Raw genomic sequence first — 23,874 nt, 5'->3', positions numbered from 1 at the left:
GCACATTTTAGTCTCATTCTTTTTCTCTCTTTCTAATCAAAGCAATATTGTTGGGGATATGGCCAAAGATCGCTTTGTTTTGGAAAAATAGATGAACCAAACAAGAAACAGCCTTAAAAGGCAATTCGTTGTACATCAGGGGACACCAGTGTAATTTTTCCTTTCCACGTACTTTCTTTTAAAATATATTTGGAATTATTCTCTGACAGATTGTTTGTCCTTTGTACCCAGGGTTATTTGGTAAATAACTTTTCAATTGAAGCATGAAAAAAGTCACCAATGATCACATGAGCCTCCAGCCTCTGCCTGTGACTGTTTCAGCCCCAGTGTTCATTCTGAGCTCCTTAGGCTGTGTCATCACAGTGGCTCCGAAGCTCCAGCCGTTTTGTTTCAGATATCTTTCAAGGCCTGATTGGCCATGATCTAATGTGGGGAGCTACCTGCCCCACCCTGTATTCCTCAGATACTCTTTTCTTGATTTAAAATCTGTCAATAAGCTGGGCCAGTGATTCTAAACTTTACTTGGTATCAGAGTCACCTAACGGGCTTCTTAAAATACAAGTTTCTAGGCCAGAACTCCCAAGTTTCTGATTCGGTAGATGTGGGGTGGGACCCAAGAGTTTGCATTTCTAACTAGTTCCCCTGGGGTTGCCATTCTTGCTGGTCCAGGACCACATTTTGGGAACCACTCGGCTGGGCGCTCTTTTCCCCACTTCACTCTTGTTGGGGGTGCTGATTGGGAATGAGATTGAAGTGGTGCAGCCTTTCAATATGTTCTTCCTGTGACATAAAGGGAATTGAGTCCTGTTTTTTCTAGTTTTAATCCCATTTCTGGTGTCCCTAGAAATGGAGTCACCATAATTTTTTCTTTAAATGTATCAAGTTTTTATTTATTTATTTAAAATTTTTATTTATTTTGGCTGCACCAGGTCTTAGTTGCAGCACGCGGGATCTTCGTTGCGGCATGTTTTTGGTTGTGGCTTGCAGGATCTGTAGGACTTCTTAGTTGTGGCGTGCGGAGCTCGGAGTCTTACCCACTGGACCACCAGGGAAGTCCCACCATAGTTGTTTTTTTGTTGCTGTTTTTTTTTTTTTTGCGGTACGCGTCCCTCTCACTGTTGTGGCCTCTCCCGTTGTGGAGCACAGGCTCCGGACGCGCAGGCTCAGCGGCCATGGCTCACGGGCCCAGCCGCTCCGCGGCATGTGGGATCCTCCCGGACCGGGGCACGAACCCGTGTCCCCTGCATCGGCAGGCGGACTCTCAACCACTGCGCCACCAGGGAAGCCCAATAGTTTATTTTTAAAAGGTAAAACTGCCGCCTTCCAATGCATAGATTTTCTTCTGCCCTGTGTTTTTGTGTAAACCTTTTTTTTTTAATCGATAGCAACTATTTCATTTAATTACCTCGTTACTTCTAATAAGAAAACCAAATACAGCCCTTCGTCAGGAATTTTTATCTTTCAAAGGAAATCCAAATGGTTTTATGTTTTGCTCACAGGAAGTTTACTCGATTTCTTAAAAGATGGAGAAGGAAGAGCTCTGAAGTTACCAAACCTTGTGGACATGGCAGCACAGGTAGGCCCTGTGGTACCTCGATTCCTGCCTTAGATTTACTGACGTGGGAGTACATGGAGCCACGTGTAACGTGTGTTCCTTGGTTTCCACAGGTTGCTGCGGGAATGGCGTATATCGAGCGCATGAATTATATCCACAGAGACCTGCGGTCAGCAAACATTCTCGTGGGGAATGGACTAATTTGCAAGATCGCCGACTTCGGATTGGCCAGGTTGATCGAAGACAATGAGTACACAGCAAGACAAGGTGGGCACTTGAATGAGGAAGGCTCCTGGTCACATCCCACTCAGCCCTTCCTCCCTCCTTCCCTTCCTTCCTCTGGAAAATATTTGGACTGTCATTCTTTGGCTAGGTTCTTCCTTCTTGATCTGGTGGGAATCTGACAGCTCTGCAGGTGGGAGACTGTTGTGGGTTCAGTGCGTGAACGAGATGTTGCTTTTTGGTGCATGAGCGTCTGCTGATGTCTTCCTGGCTCGTGCCACCCTCCTCCCTGCACCCAGGCTCGAGGCACTTTGCCTTGGGAGGAGAGGGCTGCGGAAGGCCAAGAGAGCAGTCGAGTAGTAGCTCATCACTCCATCGAGGTCTCAGCCAAAAACAGAAGGCGCCGCTCATTGGAGAATTTAGCAAAGGAGTTATTTACAATGGCCCGGGCAGGGTTTAGGAAAACCGACAGGGCATGACGCGGCATCCCAGAGCTGGTAACAGCACCAGAACTAAGAACGAGCAGCTGTGCAGAGAGGCCCCCTCGGGTGGAGACGGGCAGCTGGGGCGGATCTGGGGGGTGCGCGGCCGAGCTCACTCTTCAGCCTTCCTCCAGATCTTCTGCCAAACCCCACTAGAGCCAGCGGTCAAAGGAGCCCATTGATGAGTCCTGATGGGTCCAGAGCAGGGAGAAGACGAGTAGAAAGGGGATGTAGAGGGCCGACAGAAGAGAATAACTCAGTCCCTGGAGAAGCTCCACCTCCTTTAATCATCCCCTCCATCCTGCCTCCTCCAAAGATTTATAGGAATTAACCTCTACATAAAATACATCTCAAACCAGCAGCCACTCCAGTGGGACAGCTTTTCAGATGCTTCTAGAGCAGTAGATACCGGGGAGGGAATTCCCGGCGTTATTTCCTTTCTTCCTGGAACCTCACGTAGTGGTCAAAGGATAAATGTGTGGAACTGAATGTGCAGTTTGCAGTCATTGTAGGTTCCTCATGGAAAAGATAATGCTCGTGTCTGAAGGAAAGGGGTCACCTTCATTGTTATTGTTTTTAACCAAAACCTAGTCATTCCGAGCAAGGCTGAGCAGTGACCGGAGTGGATTACAGGGGAGTGCTTTCTACTAAAGGTTATCATGGCCACCTCTGTCATTCTTCTTCTTTCTTTCCTTCTTTTTTAATTCTTTCATTTCATGCCAATTCTTCCCTCCTTTTATCCTTCTCAGCAGTCTCAAGTGATGAGGAAAAACGCTAAACTAAGACCTTGCCTCGCACAGATGCTGTCCAAAGGCTAAATTACAGGTCGGTCAGACAGCTCGGCTATTTGAATTTCCCCAGCACGTGGCAGTTCTTGTCCTGGAGCCAAATGCCCACACAACAAGCAGCGCGCGTGCACACACACACACACACACACATACACACACCAGCGCATGGCCAGATGGTGTACCATATCACTAATCAAAGGCTCACAGGCAGTTTTGATTGGCTCCACAGTCCAAAGAGGAATGTGGATGTGATCTTGAGTCAAGATGAGCTACGAGGGTCTGAAGTGCCCCTGGGTCTGAGACCTGGGCCTGAATGAGAGAGTTTACCCTGAGGCAAACCTGTGAGATCCCAGCTCACGGACCCGGAAGGAGAGGAGAGCAGGTGAAGGTTGCGAGACATGAATCTTTGATTTAGGAAGGGGTGGGAATGGAGTGGGTCGTGTCAGCATCGTTCCGTGTGTGAGTGGAATTCTGGGGCTGGAGGGAGCAGTTCAGGATTTGTTCCTCCCCTTCTCCTGGGCTCTGGACTCTCTAGAATGTGTTGTTAACAGCCTTGAACCATCAATAACTGAGAAGGTTGCAGGGCCAGAGCCCGAGCATGCTGGCAGGGATGCTGTTGACAGGGCTGGGTGTTTAGTTCACGGGGTGAGATGCCCCTGGCTGTGGCCCTGGGTGATTGGAGTCCGGGGGAAGGCATGTCAGGAGCCCCTCGAGGCTGTGCCCTCACAGTGTGCTGCTGCTGTGAGGCAGGGCCCACGGGGCCACCCTCAGCCCTGGCCATCCTGCCTTCCTCCCTGGAGAGCTGTCCTGACTGCCTTTCTGGTGGCTTCCTCACCTCCACCATCACTTCCCAGATGCTGTCCTGACGCCCTTCAGAGGGTCAGCTTCACACCCTTAATTTCCAAATAGAATCCTCCACCCTTCCCTCTTAAAATTCTTTTTTCTTCTCTCTTCCCTTTTACAACTATCTTCCCATCCATGCCAAACACTGGAAGGAGATAAGTAAGAAGAAGTAAATGAACTGGAGAACTGAACCGGGGGGGAAAAAAAGAAAGACTGGGGCCCCGGGATTTTCAAGGAGAATAAAAGAAATGCTGCAACGGAGGAAAAAGAAGAAGCAGGGGCGTTTACAGGATACCTACCCAGTGCCAGGCCCGAGCGGGAAAGATAGAAACAGGCTCAGAGGGGTTAAGTAACGTGTACAAAGTCACACAGCTAGTAAAAGGGCAGAGGCAGGATTTGAATCCAGGTATGGCTGGCCCTATCGCATCTGCCCTCTTAAGCTATGCTGTCTCTCATCAAGACAGTGATTAAAAGAACAGAAAATAAAAATTGAGAAGGTTAGTCATAAGCTCCTTTTCCCCCTTTATGGAAAAGGTTTTTAAGGGGCACTTCTAAAGTGCATGTGTGAGGGAGTTGGAAGACCTTCATTTGCCAGCTCTGAGACAGCCCAGCTGTTTACAAAATGCCTCCCGAGGGTCTGCCCTGCCCGGGCCACTTTACGAGGCAGGCAGGGCCTGATGTGTAGCTGCTGGTGTGCTCTGCAGATGGCACGCGTGCTTCACGCTGAAGTTTCTGTGGGGGATTAGTCAGTTCCTCCAGACAGCTGCTCCACGTGCCTGAAGATATTTGCACATCAGGTTTTATGTTCCCCACAGGCCACAGCCAGGCCGCATCTTGATTATGGAAGTGTGGGCAGTGTTCAGAAGCGTGTGCCAATCACAGGTATTTTAGGACTGTGGGTGACCATTGTTTCTCAGCACAGTTGTGAGGTTCCCATGTGAGGCACACGGAAATGTCTGTCGCCCCCCTGAGTGGATGAGCTGGCATTTCCCCCGGGCACCAGCAGAGCTGGAATTGGGACCTGGGTTAAACTGCGCCTCCTCTGTTCCTTTCCTCCTCCCTGCCCCACTGGACTGTAAGCAGCAGCCCCGTGTCGGGGAGAAGGTCAAGACCAGACCCAAAACCTAGGGGGGTGGTCCTCGGCCGACAGCATTCCGGAGGTCGCTAGAAGTCCTTTGGTATCGTTCATTCTCTGCTACCTCTGCATGTCCCTCAGTGACAGCAGCTAGATCTTCTTTAGTCACAAACTCTTGTTACGTTCTGTCCAATCAGGATCTCTGAGCAATGACAAAATTAGTTATTTGAGCGCCTTTCAAAGTGAAAGGGCTTTGCTAGGAGCTGCTGATAGAAAGAAGCCAAAGACTGCACAGGGGCAGGCAGCAAGCCTGGGGTAGAACCAGATTTGAAACCCAGCCCTACCATCCACCAGCTCTGGGGCCTTGGGCAAGTTACTTAACGTTTCCACACCTCAGCTTGCTTATCTGTAAAGTGCAAATATACTCTTCCTGCTTTGTGCTTTAATTTTTGCAAAGATTAAGTGAAACAGCACATGTAAATTGTTTGGCGCAGTGCCCAGCACGTAGCGACTGGTAAACGAAAAGGACTTTTGTTGTCATATCCTGGACAAGACTAAGTTCTTGGGGGATAAACAGATGCGAAAATGGGCTGTAGACACATGGAAAGGCTCAAACACCATTCTGGAAAGGGCGAGAGGGATCAAAGGTAATTCCCTGGTGGTCACATGTGCGTAATCACGAGGATAAAGTTGCCAACAACAGGAATGAGTGGGTTGGGAAGAAGGTCTTATTTTCAAAGAACGAGGGTGAATTTGGCTTGGGATTTGTAGAGCTTGAGGTGGCTGGAGCAGTATGTCCCAGCTTGGTGCCCAAGCCCAGAGAGGTCAGTCGGGGTGCCTTCACCTGCTGCCACTGCCATGGGGCCTCACCTCCCAGCCCTCCCCACCACGGCACCACCCTTCAGCTGACCGTGGCCTCTCACCCCCAAGCCGCCTGCACCCTCCCCTGAGGTCTGATCACAGCCCCTCCAGCCATCAGTTCCTCCAGAGCTCACACAGACCATGGGAGAATTCTTGACACTTTCTTCATGAGTTTTCAGGAGGCTCCGTGCTGACTAATGTTGATTTAAACATAACAAGCTCAGGTAGACCTGGCTTATGTATCAGAATGGCTTGCTTTCGTGGACATTGATTATTTTTTTTATTGAGCCATACTATACATACAATAAAATGAATAAGTCTGAAATGTACAACTCAGTGAACTTTTACATACATATGTGCCCCTGAAACCAGCCACAGATGAAGACACAGACACTGCCAGCCCCCTAAGGACCTCCTCATCCCCTTCAACCAGTCACCACTCCACGTGGTAGCCACTGTCTCACCTCTATCACCAGAGATTCCTTTTTCCTGTAACTGAACTTCATATAAACAAATCATACAGTATTACTCTTTGGCGTCTAGTTTCTTTCTCATCAGGTCAGTGAGATTTATCCATGTTGCTGCATGTAACAGTAGTTCTTTCCTTTTCATTTCTGAGTAGTATTCCATTGTACAGATAGATCCGTGTATCCATTCTACTGGTATTTCTAACTGAGGGTCTTTATGAGTTTAGCTGCCGTGGTGGCGGTCATGTCCTCCTATCTCCTGGGTATGTTCCCTGCAGTGGAATTGTTGGTCTTAGGACAGGCCTATGCCACCCAGCAGGTTTTGTGGCCGTATCTTTAAAGATAGAATACACAGTCACTGTGTTGTTTCCTGGTGGTGTACTTCCCTGTAGGCTGCTAAGGCAGCCTCCTGATGAGGAAGCTGTGGTTGGCAGTCAGGAAGCCCGAGTCTGAACTAGCTCCCACTTACAAGGTTGGTGTGTCCCCAGGCAAACCACTTAACCTTTTTCAGCCTCATTTTTTAGCATCTGTAAAATGGAGGTAATAAAAATAATAACCTCACATAATTAGTGTGAGAATTAAATGGGCTCTCTATAAAAGTTGTTGGAGGGTTGTGAAATATAAAAACCATTCTTATAACCTGAAGTTTTTGTGTTTGATGTAAATTTTCCTTGAAAGGGGTCTTTATTTTCTTACCTAAAAAAGATTTTTAAGGAAAAAGCTATCAGTAATCAGTAAAGAAAAATCAATCTTGTAAGAGAAAAAATATATTATTTCATTATTTTACAGCCAATTCTATTTATCTGGGCAGTCACCATTTCATATTACCTACATGCCCAAGGGCCCCTCTGACCACACAGCTGGGAGCCGGTGGTCTACTCACCATCTTCTCCAGCAGATTTGCCTTCTCTGTTGAGAACTGTCCCTGCCTTCTTGCCACTGTTGTTTTTAATCTTGTCAACTCTAAACACCCATCACTGCTAATTAGCTGTGAGGCTTTGGACGAGTTACTTAACCTCTCTAAGCCTTTATTTCCTCCTCTGAAAACAGGGATAATAATAGTTACCTTCATCAGAGAATTGTTGTATACTTGCCTGAGAATATACATAAAACACTTAGCACAAAGCAGATGCTGAGCTGATAGTTGTATAATTTTAGTTAGTAGAGGTACCAATAGTAACATCACTACTGTTGATCCAGTGGAGTGATAGTACTGCGTGCGCGCTCCCTCTCTCCCTCCTTCCTTCCTTCCTTCCTTCCTTCTCTCCCTCCTCTGTCTCTGCGTCTGTCTCTCTGTCTCCACACACACACCCCTCTTGGCCTTTCCTGACCCGCTCCATAGGGTCTCCCACATGAAGGACCTGCCTATTTAACCCTTTCCTCTCCTGATTTGAATCATCACAAAGACAGGAACTTAGAGTTGCTCTGTATTTGGGGTTTTTTGTTTGTTTGTTCTAAGGTCTAAGTTAACGACAGGATCATTGTTGAGAAAGCAGATGTCAAGGCGATTTAATCTTTGGATCTTTGGAATATATGTAAAAACAGGGGCATTTAGGACTTTGTATAAAACTTGCTGTAGGTTAAGGTTTGTGTATTAAATAAAAGAAAAACATGTCTGTTCAAATGCTCCCAGTATTGAGGGTTTAAATTGAATAGATTATTATCTGGAGGAAAATTCACGTATAAATTTGACTGCAAAGAATTCATAATTGTTGCGGTTTTCATGTTAATTATTTCATGTTAAAATATTGTTACTGCATAAATTAACACATTCTTTCATGGAGAACATATTTTAGAAAGATTTGTTACTTTAATAACTCTTTGTGTATTAGAAATCCCAGATGCCTGTACTAATTAAATATAATCAGATTTTGGATTCAAAAAGCACAGTAGCCATTTAACACAAACAAGCAGGCAGCTAGGTTGAGAAACACAGTCAGGAAGAAGTGGATCCCTGTTTCTTTCAGATTTTGAATTTCACAATTCAGAACTGTGAATTCAATTCCTGTCCTTCCTTTGTATCGCAGTGACTGGGGATTATCAGACTCAGAACGCCAGCTTTCCAGCTCAAGGGCTCCTGCAGAATTATTAATCAGCCTCTTCTGAGGCCCCTGTAATCCGGTGGCAGATCAAGGCTGATCTCGCCATGAGATGCCCTCCCTCTGCCCCCGTCGGCACATGCGTTTCTTGTTCTCTGTCAACAACAGCACTGCAGTTCCCACACACTGTGGTGACCTGAACAGCAAATGTCAGGGGAGGAGGGGAAGAAACCCTTTTAATTATTGAATTTAATCTAATTCTTCCCATGCTAGAGAAGCAAATCATCCTTTGACGAAAAGCAGACCCCTTTCCAGTGCAGCCATTGTTTTAAGCGCTGAGCAGGAAGCTCTTCTGTTTGAACTGACCACGCCGCCGCCCGTGCCACGGTCAGGGGTGCTCGTCACGGGGGTGTCTGCTGAGAGCCCGGGGCTCCCCCGCAGAACGTCCTGCCCTCGGCCAGGTCCCAGCCCTCCTTCCTGCTGAGCTGAGGGCTGCATGCCTGAGCCGAGCCTGGTTCCAATCAAGCCTCCCAGATCCCGAGTTTGGTGCACCGCCGTCATGGGCGGAGAGGGCCTTCATTTGTATTCCACCGCGCACCCGGGCTTCCACCGGCTTTTCCGAGAGGGATGCTTTGTTTACATGCGCGGTCACAGCGGAGCCCCGGGGCCAGGTTAAGCGCAGGGGGGAGCGGGTCACACTGCCAGGGAGAGGCACGTGGGTGGTGCAGACCGTGTTATCCTCGGAGAAAGGACGTGTGGAAGCCAAAGACTAAAAGGAAAAGAAAATTCACCCCTTCCTCCCCCGCTCTTTCTTTTCAAATTAAAACTGTTTGCACGGAGGAGGTGGACTCATTCCCTCCATCCGCATAGTCCGGCTGCCCCCTGACTCTGCTCCTGGGGGCCGGGGGGTGGGGGACAGATGGGCCTGCTGTAAGCCCTGGTCACTGAGAGCCGCTTGTCTGAATACCTTTCCCCTTTCTCTGAACCGGGCGGTCACGTTTTGTATTCCGTGTGGGTCTCTCTCTCCTTTGTGCTGCCTTGAGCAAAGCAATTGGGCAGTTGTTTCTGAGCGGTCAGAGCAAGTCCTTGGTCTGCGCACCCATGTTTCTTAGTAATCATCAAGAAGGAAGCAGATGGTCACCCTCTGTGATTTTAAAGTGTGTAAATAGGAGCTACATACTGCCAGCAAACATCAAAAATGTCACTTGGCTTCCTTGTGTTGCCTTGCTGGCAGAAGGAACTCCTGCATTTGTATCATCCTGATAATCAGGGACAGACAGTGCGAGTGAAAACTGTCCCATGTTTGGAAGGAGAGTGCACAGCAGCATGGGGCTGGTCTCCCCATGGGAGAGGCACGGGCGGGGGGGGGCCGGGGGAGTGGTGTGGAAAAGCAACCCAAAGTGGTTATTGTCTTCTGTACATCGTCTCTTCCTTCCATTCCTTCATGACTCCCAGCCAGACCCTCAGTATGACCACCAGCTGTTCCCAAGCAGTATCTCCAACCCCAGTGCTTTTCCTTGCTGCCTAGCAGACTTTGTGACATGATGTCAGACTGACCCAGGCCCAGTGCCCCTCCTGGGAATGACTGGATTCTTGAGGTGATTTCAGTGTTGAGCTAAACCCCAGACATCCGTTTTCACTTCGCTCTGAATTCTCACCACCCTGAACAGCAGCATATGGATGGTTCCAGAGCCCTACACGCAGCTTTCTTACCTTTTGTTCTGGATAAAAGATCGCAAGTGTGGTGTCCATCGTACTCACGCTATGAATCAGAGTTTTTGTTCTGCTTTTGCTGAAGGATAATTGGAATTATTCAGCACTTTGGTGTTTTAGAACAGCAAGCAGGGCTCCTCCTTTCCTCAATTCCTCCCAAGATAGCAACTTCCACAAATACCACCCCCCCCACACACACACAGTTGGTACTTCAGACAGAGTCTTTTTTTTTTTTACTTTTTTCCTTTTGGCCATACTGCGCAGCATGCGGGACCTTAGTTCCCCAACCAGGGATCGAACCCGTGCCCCCTGCAGTGGAAGCACAGAGTCTTAACCACTGGACCGCCAGGGAAGTCCCAGGCAAAGTCTTCCTGATGAGTCTTAGATCTCCTTCCTGAGAGCACAGGGACCAAACACCCATGATTTCAGGAGATGCTAGTTAATTTCATTCTTTACTTTTGTGTTGCAAGTGAGAGTTATCCTGTGTTGTCATTGGTCACCATTGGGGAGGAGGGTAATGGGGAAAGGCAAGCAGCCCGAGCTCCTCCCCTCCCCTTCTGGCTCCCCCATAGGTTTGTAGAAGAAATGTCACAGCCTGCTTTCTGTTCTCCTCCATGTAAGGCACTTCTGCCCCTCCACAGTTTACCTGCCTGCCTGTCCTTCCTCAACTGCAAGACTCCAGGACCAGTGCCTTGCCTCCAGCCTCATCCCCCATTCTCCCAGGTGCTGGGTTTGCTCCCCTCTGTCCTCTAGTTGTCCTGATTAGGCTTTTAATACCCGCGGATAGACCATCTACTCCTTCCTGTCTGGTCCTCGATTTGGGGCTCCCCTTGGGACTTGGCCCATCCCTCTCAGCCTGAATATTCCTTCCACGAATTCAGCCACACTAGACTTGGGATCCATGCCTGGCTAGTCAACCCTCGTGTTTGCAGCGTGTTCAGGCCCTGCCTCTGGTCCTGGGTTCTTGTCTTCCTTAGCCGAACGTGGTCCTCCTCCACCCACATCCCCAGGGGGGACAGCACTCCTCCCTACTCCCCACCTCCTTCCTTCTCAGACTGCCCACTCGCCGTTATGCATTTCAGATGGAATATCATCTCAGTCCATTGTACCATTTACTTTTCGTTTATTTTTTTTTTTAAACGTGGTGCTAAAACCTTATGAACCTAAAGTAGAAATTGCAACAGAGTGTGTCACCAGGAATAACTGGAAAACACACAGTTGTATTACTCCAGACATGTTTGGGAAATTCCAAAGTCATTCCTTTGGCCTAGTGTGAAAATTCTGAGTTTTGCTTTGCCAAGTTTTATTGGGTTTGAAATCATTGTTTTTGTTTGAATAACCGCAAAGTTCCAGGTCAGATCAGCTTTACCTCCTTCACAGGATATCCTGCCCTAGTCCTGCCTTGTCACCCCTCCTTTCCCCCCCACCAATATAATCAGCTTCCTGTTATTGGCGTAGTTCATGGTTTCTTTTATTCTCCAGGATAACTTTAAAGTTGAAGTACTTCACATTATTTAATCCTGGATGTAATAATTTGCAGAGTTTGAGGCTTCATAACTAAAGAGGCTTCTGGATGGATGTGTGGTGCAGAAGAACAGCGTCTGTTGTTGATGTTAGTGCCTTTCCTGCTTGCAGATGCTGTGAGGGTACCGCTTGTGTTCTCTGTAGGGAGGATTTGGCTGCTTTTACGCTCTGCTGGCTTTGCCTTCTCCACCTTGGCCCAGGTTTTAGCCATAGGGGATATTTTCAGGGCTGTGGAATTGGCCTGGTCACCATGGAAAAAAAAAAAGAGAGAGAGAGAGAGAGAGAAAGGCTTGACAGTCCAGGAATCCAGGAAGAGCCAGTGATGTGAGCTACCCACCGCCCGCACCCCCACCCCCACCCCAGGCCTCTCCTGGCCCCTTCCTGGAGCCCCAGGAAGAACCGAGGGTCACATTGCAGCGTTCTCATGTGGCCGCCTCTACCCAAGCCCCCAGTTCCTGGGTACTTCCTCTTTCCCCTCTCTCCTGAGTCCTCTTGTTCCTAAAGCCAGCACCACAATTTAAGCTTTCTGTTGGGTTTGCCTGTGAGCTCTGTCCCACAGCTGCCTGGAATGTCCTAGGGCAGGAGGTGACTCCCACTGTGCTGGGGACTCACTGGACGCTGAGTAAGTTCTCAGTGATTGGTTGCTGAGTGCATTGGGTTTTCCTCATCCTCCTTCCCTCCCGTGAAGTTTGGAGAGCTTTGGCTGGCCTGATGCAACTCAATGCCTTTGCATTAAGATCCAAATAAAATAATAGGTGGCATTTATTTAGGTATAATGAGGCGCCAGGTACTGTGCCGAGCCCTTTAAATTATTTATAATTCTCATCACAACCTCATGAGGTTATCATCATCCCCAGTTTACAGACAAGGAGACTGAGACTGAGGGGGCTTTTAAATGGTCACCCAACAAAGCCAGTGTGCGTACCCAGGTCTGCCTGCCGCTGGAGCCCCTCTCCTAGATGACTGCCCTGGCCTCCCACAAATGGCCACACCAGCCCAGCCCACAATTTGACGTCTTTGCATTGTCACAAAGAATATTCGCTCCCCGTTTCCTGGCTGACTTCCACACGCTTAGTCCAGGAGGCGGACCTGAGAGTGAAAGGCTCTGCAGCCTTCGTTTGAGCCTTTGAAATGCTGCTGCCATCGCCTTAATGCACCAAGATGCATAAAGTACTGTAAGTAACTGAATCAAGTGCGAACTGTTTCTGTTTAAGGCAGAAGAAAGCAGATTGCCTGGCCCCTGGGGATAAAGGACCTTCATTAACTTGATTGGGACCTGGGGGTTGGGATGAGCCGTGCCGACCTAATGAATTTAGCTGGTCACCCTGTTTTCACTTAAAAACCAAGCCTTCAGTTAGACTGTCCTGGAGTGTGGTCAGAAGGATTTTCGTCCCGTAACTGTAAGGGTGAAAATAATTATTTGTTCCACAGCTGCATTGTGTCACTCTCTTCTTTGTTCTGTTTGATTAAATTTGTGTAAAGGAAGAAAATCTCTGTGGCCATCAGTGTTGAATAAATTGCTAGGTTGACCCTTTAGCCAATTAAAACATTTATTGAGCAGTTGCTGTTTAACCAGCCTTAGGCAAGGTACTGTGGAGAAGATCAGTATAAAACATGGTCTCCAACTCAAGGGATTTACATTCTATTTAAGGAAAGACGCAATAACTAGTAGAGAGACGTGTCGGAAACACGGACGTGGCAGTAGTGGTTGAGTGTTTGGGGTCTGGAGCCAGACTCCCTTGGCTCCAATCCCAGTTCCACCATTTACATGCATCCTCTGGCATATCGTTTTACCTCTGTTCAGTTTTCTCATCTGTAGAACAGGACCGTTATTGGTATCTGCCTCGTATGTGTAAAGCACTTAGCATGACGCCTGACACTTAGCAAGCACTCAATATATGTTTAGCTATTGTGGGAGCTACTATTGTCAAGCATTAAAATGTTGTTTATAGCACTGATTCCCAAGAGCACTGGTGAGAACGATGAAGGCTGGAGTAGTCACAGGTGACTTGATGAGGGAGGTGGGACTTGAGCTGAGCAGGCTTTAGCTAAGCAGGCGGAGGGAGAGATGACATTTAGGGTATGTTAATGTAGAAGAGGCAAGTTCACGGTTATGCGGAGTGCAGGATACAGGTTACGGGAAAGCAAACTAGGCTAGAGTAACTGTGTGTTTGGGGCAGCAAGAACCAAAGTTGAATAGATATGTGGGTCCTAGAAAACTGGGTGGGGGATTTTGGTTTAATGCAGTAGGGAACGCACTGTATGGTTGCCGGGGAGGCAGGCGTGGATGTTAGGAAGCTGAGGTTTGAAAGGATTAATTGGAAAGACAATGAGCTGAAGGCAGGGCACCATGGCTGGAGGACCAGAGGGATGAGGTCCCAAATCAGGTTTTGGCAGAGAACTTAAACAGGAAAGGGAAAGTTTGAGAGACTCGTCAAAGAGGGAAACAAGAGGCCTTGTTGATGGATTGGATATTGGGTTTAAGGAGAGGGAGAAGTCCCAACCAGCTTTCAGGTTTTTCACCTTGAAGCCTGGCAGAGTAGGAATCTGACCCCCAGAAAAGGGATAGTAGAAAGGAACTCCATTTGCATCCTAGAATATTAAAGTGAGAATCAACTTTGTCAGTCATGTAGTAAAATTTTCCACCTACAAGAATTTCTTTTATAACAAACTGTCTTATTCATAGTAAAATGATTTAATGAAAAATAAATTTAGATTTGTAGTTGCCACCTTTGAGATAAAGGCAGGACATCCTAGAGGCTTTGTCCCTTAGACGTTGCAAATTGAGAACCAAGACTTCAGATGAAAGACAGTCTGTCCAGTGTTTCCCGCCCAGTTCACACAGAGATGCCGGGCAGGGTTAGTCATGAGAGCGGGCATGTTCCCCCAGGGAATCAGCAGAGAGAAGGGTCTACAGCACTTAGGCCTCTAACACACTTGGAATTAGTGAGAGGGAGACTGAGGAAAAGCCTACAGCAGAGACAAGAGAAATGCCTAGAAAGAAAGGAAAAGCATCAGGGAAGAATAAACTCAGAAAAGATCATTCATTTCTCGTAGAAATGTTTGAGCTTTACAAAGTGTTGGAGTATGCTAAGTTTCACTCCTTTGTTTCTGAGATGATTTGTACTACCCAAATGTGAAAAGTGTGCTAAATAGCACAAATGTGACTAGAGCCACAAGTTAAATAAACATGATGACAGAAGTGACAATAGGCACATCATCTACCCCAGGGGCCCCCAACCCCCAGACCGGTATCAGTCTGCGGCCTGTTAGGAACCGGACCGCACAGCAGGAGGTGAGCAGCGGGCAAGCGAGCGAAGCTTCATCTGCTGCTCCCCCATCGCTGGCGTTGCTGCCTGATCTATCCCCCCTCCCCCACCCCAGTCCGTGGAAAAATTGTCTTCCACGAAACTGGTCCCTGGTGCCAAAAATGTTGGGGACTGCTGATCTACCTAATTGCTAATAGACACCCACAGGCCTTGAAATGTCATGATGCTTTTCAAGAGTTTTGAAAAGTCAAAATGCTTTTCACGTTCTGGCTCATCACAGATCATTCTCTAGGTAATAACGCGTTATTTCCATGTTTTAAAGACAAGGAGAGGGTGAGGTAGAGGATGCTCACAGGCCCCAGTGGCTCCCCACCACACCCAGGTGGGATCCGGAGTCCTTAGTGTGACTTGAAGAACCCACAGAATCTGTGCTTGTAGCCCATCTTATTCTTCTTTATAGCACTGGTCGCTGTCTGACATATATAATGGCCATTCGTTTATTTTATCTCCTTCCCAAGCTAGCCTGCAGGCCCCCTGAGAGCAGGAGGTTGCATTCACTCTGGTAGCCCCAGCACTAAGGACCACGCCAGGCACATAGGAAACTCCAGAAATACTTATGGTAGGAAGAGAGAGAACAAAACCAGTCCAGCAGGGGTGGGATCTTTTGTTGTCTTGTGGACAAACTTTGATAACTGAATAGATCCACAGCTCTCTCCTTTCTCTTACTTAAAACATGGACGGTTGTTAACCTTACTCTAAAGAAGACCAGTGAGGTGGAATGATTGCTATCCAGTCACCTGCTTCCATCCCAGTCTGTTAAAAAAAAAAAGGATTTTCCACTTCGTTTGGCTGTGAATGCTCCAAGGCCTCTGGCCACCTTGTCTTTCTGCGGCTCTTACCCCCCAGCTTCAGCCCCAGGCCCCTCAGAGAGCCAAGTCCAGGATTCCCACCACCTCAGACAGGTTCACTCAGACCCAAAGGGGTTCTGAACACCCTTCATCTGGCACTAAAATCAGGGTTTTTCCAGGTGTTTTTAAGTTTCATTAGTGTGTGACAGATGCTTTTCTACTGTAGTTGACAGTTGTCAAACACGTAAAAGCGCGTCCAGATGGTTAGAGACAGCGACCCTGGTCACTGAGGACAAGGCGAGGACTCGCCGGAGAGCAGGGAACTGATAATAAAGCCCCATAAGGAACCGAGGTTGTTCAGCCGGAAGGGAAGGTCCGGTGGCCTACCAGCGTCCAGTCACTCATTCATTCAGCACCCCCTTACCTAGTGCCTTTTGTGCATGGGGCACTGGGCTCAATACTGGAGACATGGTGGCCATCCAGAAAGACACGCGCCGGCCCCTGAGGACAGTATCTATGGAGAAAAACGCACTTCTGACAGCTCACACGCTTACTGCACTTAAATGGTAACAGCCGCAAAGAACCAGACACTCTGGCAGTGCAGAGCTAGGGAAACTGCCCCAGTCTTAGTGCCCGGGCCAGGGTTCCCGTGCCAGAAGCACTTAGGCCAGGAACAAAGGAGAGCAGGAGTCAACCATGGGGCAGGAGTAGGGTGGGACTTGCGGCAAAGCCAACAGCCTGCCTGGAGGCCCTGCAGCAGGAAGGACGGTCAGAGGAGGTCATGGGGCCAGTGAGGCAACAGAGGAGGTGAGGCTCCGGATAACAGGAGGAGGCTGGGGAGTAGGAAGGAGGGACCAGAGTGTGCATGTGGGCCCAAGTGGAAGGCAGTGCAGGAAGGAGGCAGGTGGCAGGGAGCAAGTGAGGACTGGAGTGCAGGTAGTGAGGATGAAGAGGGACAGACACCTTCAAGGGTGCGAAGTAGACTCAATGTGGACGATGCTGAAGCAGCAGAGGCCAAAGATGACTCCATGAAGATCTGTCGAGCTCGTCTAGGTAGGCTCCGTGCTGCTTACGTGAGCGCACAGTGGAGAACCAGTAGACACGGCATCCAGAAGGAAGATTCTCAGCACTCTGGTGTCCTCACTTAGGCAGCTTCCAAGGCAGCACACACTGAAAAAGCAGCAGAATCGTGGGGAGGATACATTGTGGATATTGTGTTCGAGAGGCCCTGTGAGGTCCCAGTGGAGGCTCTGAGGAGGGAATTGGTTTTACGGGTCAGGAACTCAGGAGGGGAGGTCCTATCAGATGGTACAAATGCAGGCATCACTGGAGTCAGGACAGTCGTTGAAGCCACGGGAGTAGCATCTCCCTGTTGGTCACAATGCTGATGCCCACTCGTTTCACATCTCCGGAGACTTTAGAGAAGCAGGCGTGAGGTATCTATAAGAAATGATTATTTAAAACACTGCTATGTTTACTCGACACAGAAAATGATTTAGCCTGAGGCTAGCTGGTCCTCTTGCTATTCTGGGAGGTAAATGACCAAAGTACCTGTAGAGGGGTTCCAGGACCTGGGCCCCAATGACAGCACCAAGTCAGGCTTTCAGCAATGAGTTAACCTTGGGAAGTTGGTAAAATCTGCAGACACTGCCTGGAAAACATCGGTGGAAAAGATGCTTTCAAGTCCATACGTAAACACACATAGATTATGTGTGGCCTTTGTCTGTTGGCTTAACAGAATCCTAAACTGTCTAATTCAGTAAGAAATAAAAACTAGAGTGATGATAATTTCCGTATTGTTTAGTTCACCTAAACATTGAACGAGCACACTAAGAGTCTCCAGGTCCTTCATAGCCTGTGGTATCAGTGACACAGACCATCATACCTGCATCGGCTGCTGTTATTTCCTCCAGTGAAGTACAGAGGAGAGGAACTTGTTTTGGCATCTAATCCTGTTCTCAAACAAGAGAATTTCAGGAAGAGCAAATCAGCTAGTTACATGACACACCAAGTTCATTGTGGTGTAGGTGTCCTGACGTTGTCCCCTTTTTTCTACAAATCCATACCAATCAGAAGACAACTTTGATCCTGGCTTTATGCCTGCTGTGATATCTATGAAAAAATCTGAGGGAGGAGAACTTTATTTTGAAGGAAAAGGCAATGTTTACACCTAGGAGATCCTTCCTTCCAGGCTTCTGAGGTTTCCTAACTTTACCCGAGGAGAGAGCCCATCCAGCCCCCAGCAGGGTGGTATCCTTGGCAACCTTAGGGATGCTGTTCTCAGAGACCGGGATTTGCAGTGTGCAACCGCATGGCCATTTGCAGAGACCCCTGCCCAAGCCCCAGGTGAACTCTCCCTGATGTGGAGTTGCATCTGTACCCTCAGGAGGCGGGAAACGAAAATGAGGGGAAATTGAGGTAATGAGATGAGTAGAAGAGTGAGCACTGATTAGTTGTTCTCAGTTGAAACCTCACTTAATCACTAATAGCTTATCAGTGCTTTAATTGAACATTTTGTCTTCCTTGAAACTGTGAGTTATCTTTAGAGAACCTTCTTTTGTCAACAGTGGCTGCTATTTTGGGCCCAAAACAAAGGAGGAGAAATCAGACAAAGGCATTCTTCATTTTTTCCCCTCCAAAATGTATTAGGTATAAATACATTGCTCATCTTAGAAAGAAAACTAGTGCAAAATAAATTTATGTACGTACGCTCCTGCTCGCAAGTCAAAGCACATATCTACAAATGATTTCCTATCAGAGATCCATTACAGCCTTTGTTTCAACTTGTATTTTGAAGGTTTATATATTATAGTTCTTGTTGTAGATGATACAGTGAGAAAATAAGAAAGCAGACTAGCACAACTGACTGATATATTGATAATTGCTTTTTTTAATCTGAAATTATGAAATCTTCTCTCAGAAAATCCAAAATGACTTTATCCCAATTTTAAATAGTTTACTTTCAGCAACACTCACATCTTGAGCAACGTGGAGTGATTCCAAGAAGGGAAGAAAGGCTTTTTTTGCTTGTCATTTTATTTGCAGGATTTGTGTCTGCACAGTGGAGAAAAATGTTCTATTTGCTTCGGAGACAGACATAGATTTCCAAGCCATTTGGCTCGAGAGATGGTTTAAATAGGAATGAATTTAATATACCTTTAATTCTCTGAAATAAGAGAATTCCAGCTGAGGTTTGGTCCAGGGCAAAGTTGGCTCTCGACACTGAAGAAAATCTATCACATTAATCCCAGAGGCTCAGAGTCCAAAGCTGCGTGAACAGAATGCTGGAGGATAGGAAGTGTGAGAAGAATGCTTTGAAAGAAACTTTAAAAACAAAATGACTGTTCAGAGAATACCAGACCTTGCAACACTTAAGCAAAGATATAAGTAATTATGCTTGAGAAACATAGCTAATTAAAAATAACTCGATGCATAAAAGGAAGAAAAACTATAGAATAACTTCTCTGTTCCAGTGTTAATGTGAGATGCAATGGAATAAAATAGTAGGATTTTTTTTTTAATTTCATTTCACGGGCATAGAAGAGATGGAGAGGAAAATTATATTGCCAGAAAATGCCAGGGTAGATTTGCTGAAGATGTTATCATGTACTGTATTTAAAACAAAAATCTAATTGCTGTAATTTATCCTAACCTCTGGTTATTAAAACACTGCTAATTCAAAGATTTTAATCATTTGCCAGTTTTGCACATAATGGCTTTTCATAGAAGAGACTGAAAATTTCTCATTTTGTCAGCCTTTGTATGTTTTTTTTTAGGAGTTCCTAAGTAAAACTAACATGCTTTAAACATATAATTTTGTTTACATCACTAATAAAAATTGCCTGTTTAGTTTGTTCAGTGAAATATCTGAAACTGCTTTATCATTGTTGAGCCTAACGTGTGAGAGTGCAGGCTGCTGAATCAATTTTAATTCCCCGTGTATACATCTCGCTTCAGAAGAAGCAGGGTGGACCCCACCCTTCCTTTTTGATTAGAGAAAGGATTCTTTTAATCGGAGACATTTGAAAGAAAAGATTCTACTCACTTTGGCACAACATTTGCTTCTTGGTCTTGAGAAATCAGACTCATAAGACAGTCATTGAGATAAAACCACTGTTTAAAAACAAACATTAGATAGTACCCTGTCTGGCTGGTGGGAGAAAGGTAGGGAGGTAAGCAAGGGATCATACAGTGCAGAAGAAAAAGCTATCCCAGAATTAAAGGTGGCCACGATCAGGGGAAAGGGTGGAAGGAAGAAAGAGAGTGTACAGGGGAAGTAGACAGAGGCAAAGTCATTTCTCTGCTGTAGATGTAGGAGGCGTTGGGGAAATACAGCCCATCTCAGCATGATACCTGGGCGGCAGCAAATTGTCTCCACCCTGGGAGAAGCGTGGTGGCTTGATCTGGTTTTTATGTGCCTCACTAAGAGCAGACTATGGTCTTACATACTAAAGGATTCTTGAGAGTAGCAGTGTGATTTAATTCTATGTGTATTTATTAAAATATAACTTTATCTGAAAGCAAAAGAAAAAATATATAGTTTCCTAAATCACAAGTTAGCCCTACCTCCAGACCAAACCTATGCCTTACAATAGGTTTGTAGATTCAAATTCTAAAGCCCAGAACTTCAAGCGGCCTTGAAGCCCAGCCCTTTGATGGGACTTGCTTAAGGTCGCAGAGCCAGAAGCAGACCCCACAGCTGCTCAGTCCTAGTCTGTGTCCTGTCTCCCCTCCTTCCCATCCTCCTCTCGGAACCTGATCCCAGGAAAGCACTTCCACTTGCTCTTCCTTCCCAGCCCCATGCCCAGCGCCATGCTCTCTGCCTGACAAGTAACCGGGTGTTCTTCCTGCAGGTGCAAAGTTCCCCATTAAGTGGACAGCCCCCGAAGCAGCCCTGTACGGGAGGTTCACAATCAAGTCTGACGTGTGGTCTTTTGGAATCTTACTTACAGAGCTGGTCACCAAAGGAAGAGTTCCGTACCCAGGTAAGGGCAGGGCACAGCAGAAATGCGCCTGGGTGGTTGCTCTCCCAGCACCATTTGGGGAATCTCCCAGCACCATTTGGGGAACCTTCACCTTGTTTGCCTTCTAAACCCCATCCTCAGCTTTCTGCCAAGCATGAGTTTGAAGCACATGGACAGGTACTTAGCCAGAGAAAAGCAGAAGTGGGAGCCCCCGTGGTAGGTAGACAAGCAGCCACCGTGAATCGCGTGCCAGGATTAATGCAACTAGTAGCTGGTGAATGCTTCAGCCCGCCCCAGTTCATGGGTTCTCTCCCCTCTCAGTAAGAGTGTGGGTCCCTGGCTCCCAGGGCAGAAGTGTCACTGGCAGAACCTCTGCCCAAATGGAGTTTGCAGACACTTCTGGGAAAGAGGAGAAAAGCCCTCACTGCTTTCTGATTACTCTGTAGCACTGACCCACGGAGTGAACCTGGCAGGAAGATGTCAGGACCTGCCCTCTCTGCAGGCCCCGCTCCAGATGGCCAGAGACAACAGAGGCACATGGGAAACGCAATTTAGAAGCCACTCACTGCACGTTTCTTGGTTTTGTTTTTTGTGGGGTTTTTTGTTTGGTTGGGTTTTTTTTGGCGGGGGGGGGGGGGGGGGGTTGGCCATGCCGTGCGCCTTGCAGGATCTCAATTCCCAGACCAGGAATTGAACTCGGGCCACTGTACTGAAAGCCCAGAATCCTAACCATTAGGCCACCGGGGAACTCCCTCACTGCACATTTCTGAACAGTTAAAATATGCTCTACAAAAGCAAGTATAGTGTAAAGACATTGGAGATTCTTAAGCCCCGGAATTTTTCTGGATTATCAGAGTCATGCTCTCCAAAGAAACCACGGGTTTTAGGTTATTCTCGCTTGAATTCATTAATTTAGACAGATGGTGACATAAAGGATAATCGTGCCATTTTACCTCCACGCTTTAGTGGTTATAGCGCAGGGACGATCTGCTTTCTGAAATGTTAAGGACATATTTTTCAGTTACTGTTGAGTGCAGAAAGAACCTAGCTCCCCATCATTCCCTGCCTAAGAAAGGAGCTTTTAAAAATAAAAAAGCAGCGACAGAAACGATAGTGGAGATTAATGAGGAATTGAGGGCTCTTGCAAATCCTGGGTTTGTAATCGTATCTTTGCAGTCAGAGGAGCCGGCGAGGGCCGATTAATTTGTAATCCCTTTGTTCCCTTTTTATGATTGTTTCTGGTCATCTTGGGAGAATGCAGAGAAGTAAAGAAGATCTCTTTCTGGGTTGGTCGTAGCCTCAGGACTCCTAGGAGAGCCAGGTTGGCACAGAGGCAAAATTGACAAATTCCCTGTCTCTGAAGCACCAGCACTGGGCGGTTAGAGATGCGGGCGGAAGGCAGTTTTATTGATGCTGTGGCGACTGCTGCCCCCGGCACGCACCAAGTGGGCAGCTGCTCTGGGAATAGCCAGCTAGCAGGGCAGAAAGGGCCGCCCCGGAGGGGCCTGGAGCACAGCACGGGCATTGTTGAATTGCTCCTCAAGGGGGAGAATGTGCAGGTCTCGGGATTTTGAAGATGTGAAGGCACCTCTGTTTTTATTGTCTGAATTTTGAATGAATCTCTTCCTGAGTCCCCCAAGTTTCCAGCCACCCGAGGTGTTAAATGCGGCTGTGGGGGAAGGTTAACGTTCTGCGTTTCTGTGAAGCCTTTCCTTCCAGGAAGGCAAAGCTGCTTTTTGTTTCTCAGGGTCACACGCAGAAACCAAGACAAAGGGGAGAGGGGGGCGGCAGCCTCGGAGAAGGAAGGCAGGTGTGTGTTTCTGAGGGAGAGTCTTTTGTCACGTTTGGTTTGGGCATAAAGAAAGCGGCCTCACTTTACAACTTAGGCTGGGATTTCCATTCATTCGGTGTAGCGTCAGTAGGTGTGACCGCGCCTGGCATTTTGCTCGACCTGGGAAATAAATATAAACAAGGCATTCACACTCTCAGCAAGCGTTGATGAGAACGGTCCTCAAGCAAGACGCTGTTTTAGTGGCTGGAGCTAGAACAGTGAGCAAAGGAATGAATCCAGTCCCTGCACTCATAGAGCTTTCTTCCTGGATCTGATAAAGTGTGCATCAGATCCAGGAAGAAATCAGCCTTTTTTCTTACTTCTCTGTCATTAGAGGAAATCATCTTCGAGGGATGGAGTACTTGAACTCACCCACCGTGGGCCCCCAATCTTAATTCTGATAATGGGGGAGGGGCCCCTGATTCAGGTATCTGCATACAGCAGGTCCTGAGAAGGGCCTTTCACTCAGAATCCCGTGAGGATGGCGAAGGAGTTTGACAGGGGAACCAAGTCCGCTTTACTGCGCGGAGTTACATACTCTGAGCAACTGCTGACGCGCCAGGGGCTTTGGTAGCCACCCTGATTCTGCGAGGGCGGCAGAGAGAAGGGGCCACGACTGGGAAGCTTCACGAAGAAGGCACGTGGGGTTTCCCCCTCAAGTTGAGGAAGAGGGTCCCAGACAAGGACGGGCATGCGGAAGGGCGCCTGCTCAAGGAGCCTCAGGCTTAGTCTGCGGAGAAGGCCGTGAGGCAGGGGTACCCGGACCAGCAGCTGGAAAGCCTGGCCAGAGCCCACTGTGAGGGGCCTGGCCGGTCTGCAGTGGTGGCCAGGGGGCCGTGGCAGCGAGGGCGTGATGGGAGCCACGGAAAGTTGTGCCCTGACCTGCCCCTCGCCGTGGACGCTGCTTGTTTTTGTTCTTTAACACAGCTGTAATCACATTTAATTGGACTTCTGAATCTCACAGTACGCTCTTCTTGAGGGATCCCTTTTACAGAGAGGGATTCCAATTATAGGATGATTACCTTAATGAAGAAGAACAACCGCTAAGGAACAGTCATTCAGCTTCACCCATTGTCGCCATGGAAGGAAGGCCCTTCCTGTCCGCGTCCTCGCCGTCTGTTGGTGCGACCGCGTGGGCAGTATGTGCCAAGGGGCTGCTTCTCCGCTGCCCTGAGTCCTCGTGCCTGTGGACAGCATCCAGGACAGACCCCTAGTCCCTTTCCACCGCGATTTCCATCCTGACTTCTCAATGCAGTTATTTCTCAGGTGGCTAGAGTGTATTTTCAAGTAATTCTTGTTTCAAGAGCAGTAGGTGGAGATACACTTTTCTGAACTCTTTCATACCTGAGAGTGGCTTTCTGTCACCTTCACACACAGAAAAGTTACTTCGGCT

At 47.7% G+C, this 23,874-nt stretch overlaps 1 protein-coding gene across 4 annotated transcripts in view; it reads left to right on the top strand.

Annotated features, from left to right (window-relative positions):
- FYN (FYN proto-oncogene, Src family tyrosine kinase) overlaps positions 1 to 23,874 on the top strand; it is a 206,879-nt gene that overhangs the window by 173,850 nt on the left and 9,155 nt on the right. For all 4 annotated transcript variants that reach the window (XM_019929594.3, XM_019929593.3, XM_019929591.3 and 1 more), the window contains 3 exons: positions 1,500 to 1,576; positions 1,669 to 1,822; positions 20,540 to 20,671. In XM_019929594.3, coding sequence (XP_019785153.1) covers positions 1,500 to 1,576; positions 1,669 to 1,822; positions 20,540 to 20,671 — 363 coding nt within the window. The remainder of the gene's footprint in view (positions 1 to 1,499; positions 1,577 to 1,668; positions 1,823 to 20,539; positions 20,672 to 23,874) is intronic.

This window comes from Tursiops truncatus, chromosome 12, assembly GCF_011762595.2.
Source record: "Tursiops truncatus isolate mTurTru1 chromosome 12, mTurTru1.mat.Y, whole genome shotgun sequence".
Taxonomy (NCBI): Eukaryota; Metazoa; Chordata; class Mammalia; order Artiodactyla; family Delphinidae; genus Tursiops; species Tursiops truncatus.
This window is presented reverse-complemented; position numbering and strand designations above follow the sequence as displayed.